This window comes from Octodon degus, unplaced genomic scaffold, assembly GCF_000260255.1.
Source record: "Octodon degus isolate 3935 unplaced genomic scaffold, OctDeg1.0 scaffold00263, whole genome shotgun sequence".
NCBI classification, from domain to species: Eukaryota; Metazoa; Chordata; class Mammalia; order Rodentia; family Octodontidae; genus Octodon; species Octodon degus.
In genome coordinates, this window is record NW_004524839.1 from 182,916 (window position 1) to 192,369 (window position 9,454).

Below are 9,454 nucleotides of genomic sequence, written 5' to 3' on the forward strand. Positions count from 1 at the left end.
ACTTTATGTATAATATATACATATATTACATTTATTACAATGAGGAAGTTAATGAAATATATGCACATAAAAGTATTATCAAGAAGGATTCACTCCCCTCAAAAAAGTATTACTCTCCTGTGTGTGTTCAAGTAATAAGTAGGGCTGGGCTCTGGAAATACAGAACAGGCTAAGATTCAGAAGAGCTTCAGCAGAAGCTCCATCTTTGCATACAAACAAAGCTATGCTAGAGTATATTAAAGGAAAGTGTGTATGATATGTGAATATAGCAAGGACATCTACCTGAGTCTGGGGTATCATGTGGGTACTGAGGACACGGAAAAAGTGCCTGAGCTAATTACTAAACACACAGTAAAACAAATAGGTGGGGGAAAGCTTGTTAAGGAATAGCTCCTCAGATAGAAAAACAAAATTTGTGTATGTAGAGACTTACAAGAGCTGGAGTCAACTGTTGAGAAGCAAGTGCTAAAATTTGAGCTGAGGGCCATGGATATAGCTCAGAGGCAGAAGGGTCTGTCTGGAAAACGCAAGGTCCTGAGTTTGATTCCTGGTACCAAAAGTAAAAAATAAAAATGAAAAAAAAAGAAAATTAGAGTTGTCTTGTAATGGACAGAAATGGCAAAGATAAGAATTAACATTTGGCAAACACATGTGTCTTAGATCAGTCCTAGGCCACTAAGACTGGTCAAAGGACATCTGGCCAATGGAGAAGACCTACTAGGTTTCTTTAATAGAACACCTTGATGTGTGCCAATCACTAGTAGTGTTGCCTGAAGAGAAAAATTCTGAGGAACCTTCAGCCATGTCCCTCAGGGACCAGGGTAAGATCGTGGTTATAGTTAGTAGTCCTTTTATGAACAACAAAACCATTTTTAACACAGCCTAGTCTCATCACTTAAAACACAGCAAAATGGAAAGTAATCACACTGCAACCATTATTTAATCTAAATCAGAGGTCCATGCCTCCCCCAGAGAGCAAAAACTTTGACCAGAGTCACATAAAACAGGCAAATTCAAGCCTCACACACCCACACACACAAGCTTGCTACTTCCATTTGCAATCAGACCTCCTGGCTCTGAGTCATCAAGTAACTTTCTTTGTGGAGTTATTAATAGGGCTTAAGTTTACATAAAAAATACCCTATAAGCTCTGTTCCACAGAAAGTTTAAAGTAACTCCTTGCATATGTGCAATCCATGACATCTTTCTCCTTTTCACCCTATAAATTAGTGGGCTGGAGTGACTGCCATCTCAGCCAGCTCTATACTCATGCTTTCTTATAAGCCTCACTGAAGGCTGCTGTATGTATACTAGGAGAGGAGGGGTCCCATGTACTTTGCTCATGTTCAGAGGCAAAGAGGAAAAGCTTGACATAACTAAAATATTTTGGTAGATTTCTTTCATACAAAGATTTCCAGGACACCCGAGTAAAGATGCACTGGAAGAAAGCACAAACCCAGTGGTTTCTAGGAGCTAGAAGGCAAGGAGGAGGATTGTAAAATCTAAAGCTACTTTCACCACCCTCACTAAATTGGACACTAGGAAGACTTTGCCTTCCTCAGGCTTTGCCAAGAAACTTTCTAAAGTTTAACATCTTGACTTTACACACAGTCATTTAAAAAAATGAGCACATCTCCAAAAGAACATCTTATACTCAAGTAGAGCTCTCATGGTTGGTCAAATTATACTTATCTATGCTGGAAGATTGGGATCAAACTTTTTTAATAAACTGAGTAGCTCACAAAAGGAGAAAGAATAGAGTAGCAACACTTAAGGCAAGCAAGCAAACCTACAGATTGAGAGGAAGCTATTTCAGCTTTAACATTGATATTTATTTCTTTTAAACCATTTTTCAATTTTTTGGGAAACCAAAGTGAGCTGTACTTTCATTCTCACCTACATGTGCAGGATTGTGCAACCATACCCTCATGTTCTTTGTACAAAATACTCCCATTTGCCTCCATGAGAAGAATACTCATGGGAACATACTTATAAGGGACACAGGAAGGCTGAGGGATGCTCTGGTTCACTAGCTCATTAACAAGATTCTGAATAATGGCATGATTGGGGGAATTGAGACTGTAGTGTAGTACTCGAGGACAAGTTCCCTTACAGTAATTCGGGGTATAGTGGTGGGGGGCAATGATCCAGTGATCCCAGCCCAGCTGACGGAAGCTGACTGTGTAAGGGTGGAGGGAACACTGGTTCTTTTCCGATTCATCATGTTCCCAGGAGGGGGCAGTAACCTCAGGCTCTACACTGTGTATTTGTCGAGACTTCCTCCTTGAGGCAAGAGAAGATTCCCCTTCTAGAAGCTCCTCCAGGCCACTAGGAAGAAGTTCAGCCTTCTGAGCAGTTTTGTGAGTGTCATTGAGATAAAGTAGCAAGAAGGCAACATCCATGGATAAAGTGTCATGCCAGGGGAACTCAAGAACCTCACTAATGTTTTGGGGCTGACACATAAAACACAGTCGTAGAACCCTCTGTTCTTTGCGATTCCAGAGCCTCTGCTGAATGTGTTGGGTGATATCCATCTCTGTCCAGGTTTGAGACATCAGGGACAGCTTTGAGGGACCTCTTCCTGAAGAATAGTTCTTTGGGCTTTTTGGGACCCATGGCTCCACGTGGCAGGAGAGGCTGATGTGCGCTAGGTAGAGCTGATGGCGGTAAACCACAGTGGCTCTCACTAGTTGGTAAGCTACCCAGTTACGTCCTAGAAGAAAGTTCAGGGTCCATATATGCCAGGAACCTTCACAAGAGAACACAGGGCAGGGGTTAGCTTCTTACCTTCTAGCCTCAATAGCACACATAAAACTTCCACAAAGATTGACAGATGTACTCAGCCCTACCACTAACCTAAGAAAACGATGGTACCAATAATTTTTTTAGTGTTTCATCATATAGTAGGTTTTTTTATGTTTATAAACTCTTATCCTCAATGGCCTGAGTTTGGTTTTTTTTTTTTTTTTTTTTGGTGGTACCAGGGATCAAACTCAGGAACTTGCGCTTGCCAGGCAAGCACTTATTCTACTGAGCCATCTCCCCAGCCCTGACCTGAGACTTTTTTTAATCTTCATTTTGCCAAGAAAACTGCGGGACCAAAAAGCTACAACTCTTGTTGCATAGGTCCTGCTTTACCTTGGTCTTAACCATCCAGTAGAAAAGTATGAAGACGAAATATAGGAAATAAAGCCATGCTGTTATGTTGAGCTGTGGGGGACTCAGGTCAATAATTTCTGACATTGCCAGTTAAACAGAAGACCCAAGGCAATTATAGGCTACTGGACTCTTTTAGAATATTTTGCTGAGTTTACACACCTATAATATTCAATAACGGAACTTAGAAAAAATGGGGTATACAGATGAATGTCCATTTTGTATCTGTGTATTCAAAGTGGTTAGGATAGATATATAGTTGCACTCTCTTAATGAATAGAATGATTTATTCTAATGGTGTTTGTAAATAGGATCACATCTTGTACAGCAATTAACCACTAAGAAGAATATATGCAGCGTATTATTTGTTGAAACTGTACTTCCAATTTGATTTGAAACTGTCTCATTGCTATCTGTTTATCAATAAAACTTTGAAAAAAAATAAAACTGAGGATCATAGAAACTTATAAGAAACACAGAGCCAAGAGCTGAGAATGTGTCTCTGTGGAAGAGCACTTATCTGGCATTGTGAAGCCCTGTGCTCAATCCCCAGAGTCACAAATTAAAACAGAAAGGACACACAGTTATGTGGTAGAATCAAAATTTGAAACCATGTCTGTTTCTATGAAGAAATCATGTTTTCTTTGAGTTCAGTCACATGTTTATGTTCACCAGGTTAAAATCTCAAATATGCAACTATATGTCATATTTTATTTATGGAAGTAGATAAATTATATTGTTGACTATTGCAGATTTTTCTCTTTTAACCACCTACCTATTTAACAACTGTTCAGCTTTATAACTGAGGCACACTGAACTTATGATCCATGCTTTTTTTTCTGTTTTTTGGTGCAGTTCTGCACATCTTGTTTATAAAGCTTCAATGTGCTTTTTGGACAGTATACCTTGTTTATATAATACTGTAATTTTTGGTGGTTGTACTATATAGTATACTACCTTATTTTTGTACTGAGGATTGAACTCAGGAACCTGTGCATGCTAGGCAGATGCTTATGCCACTGAGCTATCTTTCTGGCCAGTACTATACTTTTATGTACTGTTACACATTCCAGTATTTGCAAAATATTAGCAAAGTCATCAAAGTTGGAGTTTCCTCTGTTTCTCTGTTCTGAATATTGTACATATGTATAATTCCTCACTTAGCAACCAATTTACTTAGCAACCTTGATTGCAGAAACTGAACTCAGTCATTAAACGTGGAATGTCTGTGTTAGGTAACCAATTAAGAGAGATATTGTGACACATAGATTAAGAATGGCATCATGTATACCATGTATATTACTATATACACGAAGCTTTGGGATGGCAAAGGGTGCTGTGCTTACCATCATGTTAAAGCTAGGATCAAGACACCACAAAGTAACTTATCTATCTCCCACTACTGAGAACATCTTTTTTTTTTTGCCATTTCTACCTTCTACTAAGTTTAAGAATTGCTTTTTGAGAAATTTTTCCTCCTTTGGCCATCTCTTCTTTGTCCTTCAATTTCTCTTTTCCTTGCTGGAAATGGTTAACCATTTACCCCATTAATTTTATTATCACTTACCTAAATGCTATTTTAACCAGGCTTTTATCACATAAATACTGTATTTTGTTTTCAGAGAAACCTTATGAAAGCTGAATATCCTCTAATGAATAAAAGCTTTATTCTAAACCTCTAAGGCTCACACCCCCTGTTTAAGGCTCTGACCTTCTATTTCCCCTCCTGGCAAAGGTAAAAACAAAGATTATAAAAGCAGGTACTGTTAGGAAAAAGCCCTCTCTCATCTTCAAAGGTCCTAGCAAGCATTTCCATGTGAATTTATATATTATTCATCTAAACTTCTTTCTTCATGGAAGCCACAGGTCTGGAATTTCAGGGAGTTTCGTATAGGGACTTTCAACAAAGTCTTTATGTATTATTCCAGAATATTTTTAAATGTTCACATTCAACTTATACCTTCATGTTTACATAACTATCCACCAATTGCATGAGGTCCAAGCCAGGCTTCTATTTGCTTTCTCATGTTATTCCACAATCATATCTTATAAGAATTTTTTCAAGGACCCAACCCTATACTTGGCCCACTTTGCCTGGAAAGGAACCCAACTTAAACTTTCAGCATGCTTCTGGTCAGAAATGGCCTTTCAGATGTTGACATCTTATTTCTAGAAAGAGGGTGGGGTTGGTAAGGATCAGATCCAAAAGGATCTAACTTTGAACTTTTCAGGTAAAGGGATAATTCATACATCCTATATGATTGAAACTGCAATCATCTTCTGGGGACTCTTCAGAGACCCCAGATGTCAGTATGTTTTAAGTCACTCTGGAATGTTTGCCAAATTCTAGGCAATTTCCTTTTTAACTTTGTATCTTCTGTATGAATCTGATTCACCCAGCTATATACTGCACTTAGGAATAGAATCCAGACCCCTCAAGTCTAGAAGTTCCTGCTTCTCATAACTTCATATGTTGCCATGCTCCACACATTTGCTTAGTTCCTGTCACAATGATACTTGACAAGCTTGTTTCAGAGTGGTGGTGAACCTACAGCACTTGTGCTGCAGCCAGCTGCTTGTTATGGAAACCTCTAAAAGGTTCCCCATCACTGCTCCAGGGCCTTGCACATGTTCCTTCCACTTGAATGAACTTCTCTACTTTCTTATGCCTAACTTCTTACCTTATGTGCCTCTGCTAAAATGTCACCTTATCAAAATACCTTCACTTATAACTCCATAGAAAGAGAAGACAGCACTGCTATTCTATATCATAACAACCTTATTTCATTCTTAGTATTTGCCATAATTTGCAATGACTTAACTATATTTGCTTATCCATCTCCCATAGAAGAACATATGCTCCATGACAGTAAGTGTTTTACCTGTCTTAATCATGTCTATTTACCTAGCATTCACTAGGTGAATAAGTACTTATTGAATAAATCTCCATCCACACCAAGCTATTTTCTCTTTCCTAAGCCAGAAGGTACTTTTCTGCCTGCTTGTATACTAGTCTTTTCTGCTTCCCCAAGATCCAGCTCAAACATTGCCTCCTAAATGAAGCCTTTTAACTTACACTCTCCTTCCCTTTTCTGCCACCTGGGAATCTTGTTGCTTACCTCTTCAGATCACTCTAAATATCTAAACATTCTTGTGATTGCCTATCCATTCGTCTACACTAAGAGCTTGTAGATGACAGAAAAGTAGTTATTTTTCTCTATGCATCCAATCCAGAGAGCCTACTGCTCAATTAAAATCTGTTGGGGATTCAACAGACCTGAGAGCACAGGTTTGACACCTAGCTCTATCAATTACTAGCCAGGTAACACTGGTAAATTTAACCTGTGCCTTGGGTTCTCACTTATAAAATAATTGTATGAGGGCCAGAGAGATAGTTCACTTAATTCACTTTAAGTGCCTGCCTGGCAAGCACAAGTTCCCAAATTTGATCCTGGTACCAAAAAGAAAGAAAAGAAAAATGTGTTGCAAAATGCTTGGGGCAACAACATAAGCTCACAGTAAGTGCCATCTAGGTGAAATTTGGTTGTTTTATGGAGGCACAATGTCTATAGTCATCTGAGATTACAGAAATCCCCAGGTTGACCTCATGAAGATTTCAAGAGCTCCTTAAAACTGATAGCTGTCTACATTCTCTAGAGAGCCCTACACTCCAGGAGCTGGTATCTTAGAACAGTTTAATGCAGATTTTCAAAACAAAATCAAGCACTAATGGAGACAAGGCAAACTCCAAAACACATTTAGGGCCAACATTCCAAAGTAGCAAGATAGCCTAAATAGGAAAATTGCTTGGTGGACAGGGACATGGGGATACTGTATGTACAACTTGAGAAGTTCTGGACAAACTTTAGAATTAGTCTTGAGCTCAAACACTATCTCTGTACCCACTGTTTGTGAGACATTTGCAAGCTGTTTAATCTATCCATTCCTTAGTTTTCCTATCTTTAAAATCATGGTAATTGCCCCACGAAAGCAAATGGCAATGTGCTCCCTTAAAGGTTAAGTACACAGTCATGTGTACAGGGCCTCCAATGTTAGCTTGTTTCCGGCCTTTCTGAGTCTGCTCATTTTCCCTACCTTAGCCTTGAAGATCAAAAGCAACAGCAAAACTGCCCCAAGCCCCACATAAACAGCTGAGCATTTCTCAAATACAGTGTTTAGAGCTATAACAATGAACAATATTTCTATGAAAGACAGGGGTGTATATTTTTCTTATTTGTCCTGGGTCTTGAAACATTCCTCACTAAGCCCCAATGCAATCTAATTTTAAATTGGGGCCCTAAAAAGGAGATAGGCTTGATGTCAGCTTTTCCTAAGCTTGGAATGCTTTGAAAAGCCATGTTTGAGAAAGCAATCCACTCATAAATAAGGGCTGACTATGCCACGGATTCCTTGTCCTCTGCAGACTTCACCACTTCTCACCCCTCTCCTCAATAGGGCGACAGAACTCACCTCTAAGATGCCTTGATACATCGGTTGAGGGCATCACCAGCCTCACCATAGTGGCTCCAATTGTGCGGTTTTCCCTAGGGTGCCCATCTGAGTCAGCTGAACGCTGGTACAACTCCAGCATGAACTGCAGGGGAGGACCTTGAAGGTATGGTTTTCTCTGTTCCTTTCTAGGGGCTTCTTCTAGCAGCTTCTCAACAAGTGGCATGACAGGGGTTGTAGTAGGTGGCAAAGTGGGGCTATCAGCCAGGAAGGTAATAGAGGGCTGCTCCACCTCTGCCATTTGAACTCTCTCTTCCAAATAAAGCATTAGTCCAAAAAGAAGGAGGAGTCTAAGCGTGTTGAGCACAATCATCTTGAAAGGCTCAGTATTCAGTAACAGGTTCCAACCTAAGCCAAAGGATGCCACTGTGACCTTTCTTTCACACAAGTAACCACAATGTAGCTTCACAATCACCAAAGATGGGCCAAGAAAAAAAAAGGGCAGGCAAACCGGTCTTATTTTGCCTTCTATGCGAGGATCTCCAGAGCCAAAGCAGGTCCTCTCACGTGGCCTGTTGACATCAAACAAACAGAAAGAGCAGGTAAACAAGCAAGCTTGCCTTCCCCACTCTCCAGGCCTGGGAGCAAGGTGGTATTTCTTCAAGAGCCTGCAGTAACACAAAAGAGGGCCATTCCAGAACTTGCTAACTTACCTTATCCTGGAGGGTAAAACAAATTCTCCTGACCTGCTACTCACCACAGCTTTAAACATATGCCCTTAATTAGGCCTTAAAGGGCCAGAAGCCTTCTCTTCTTGCTTCACTTCCAAACCTCTAATGCAGCATTTCCCAAAATACTCTCTGCTGCTGATTTGTAGCAAAATTATCTGGGATGATTATTAAGAATGAAAAGTCCTGTGCCTGGACTCAAATACGGACTCTCTGAGGGGATCAAGTGTTCCAGGAATTTGCTATGAATGATAAAATGCAGATATCAGATTTTAGTGATTGTGGCTACTGGTGTCTGAAGAAAATGGCTTACCTACCAGTGGTTGTCAATCTTGGCTGTATTTGTGAATCACCTGAGGAGCTCCATTATGCTGAATTCCTGGATCTATCACAACCCCCTCTGGGAATTGTGATATAATGGCTCTGGAATGCGAGAGAATCTAGATTGCTTTTAGTGTGTAGCTAAACTTGGAAATTCCAGTTTGGGATTGTTTGAGTTTTCCATGAAAAGCGTTTAGTGAATTTTATTGGAGAAATCTGAGTCATTGGTAGGTGAATTTGTAAGATCTCACCTAGCCCAGCTGGTTAATAGGAGACAGCAGGGAGGGACCAGTTGATTAAGGCAGCCCCTGGGCCAGGATTATGAAGAAAGACAGCAAATGTAGAGTTGGCCTTATCCAAGTTTCTTGGGGTTCTGAAAAGATGAGGCAGGAGGTCAAGACCTGGTTAAAGGGATGATCAGTCAGGCATGATTTGTGGAAAGCCTTTACTTCATAACAGCAATATTTATGGACAGGCAACATTATTGTAAACAACTATACATTTTAGTTGGTAAGTGGTTATTTTTATGAGAGATCTTAATTTTTACATGAATTCATAAGAAATAGGGCAGATGTTCAAGCTCCCTTCCCTTCAAAGTGTGCTTCTCTGGGCAGAGCAGTCTGATAACAGAGTTGAAGCAGGGTACCTTTGTCTTTTGCTTTCTTCTTTTTCCAGTTATTTTCCTTCATTCATTTTAGAACTCTATCTTGGCTCTCAGAGAGCTTGATGTACTTAGTACTACAATAATTTTTCTGTTCAGAATTGTACCCTTAACTTCTGCCAACAGCAAGCTGCATAAC

General features: G+C 39.8%; 1 protein-coding gene across 1 annotated transcript; it reads right to left on the minus strand.

Annotated features, from left to right (window-relative positions):
- Window positions 1-1,892: 1,892 nt before the first annotated feature.
- Bmp15 (bone morphogenetic protein 15) lies at window positions 1,893-7,999 on the minus strand. Its single transcript, XM_004646264.3, has 2 exons — window positions 7,627-7,999; window positions 1,893-2,749 (listed from the first exon to the last, which is right to left on the minus strand). The coding sequence occupies exons 1-2, from the start codon at window positions 7,976-7,978 to the stop codon at window positions 1,893-1,895; spliced, it is 1,209 nt and encodes a 402-aa protein (XP_004646321.1). The 5' UTR covers window positions 7,979-7,999.
- Window positions 8,000-9,454: the final 1,455 nt, after the last annotated feature.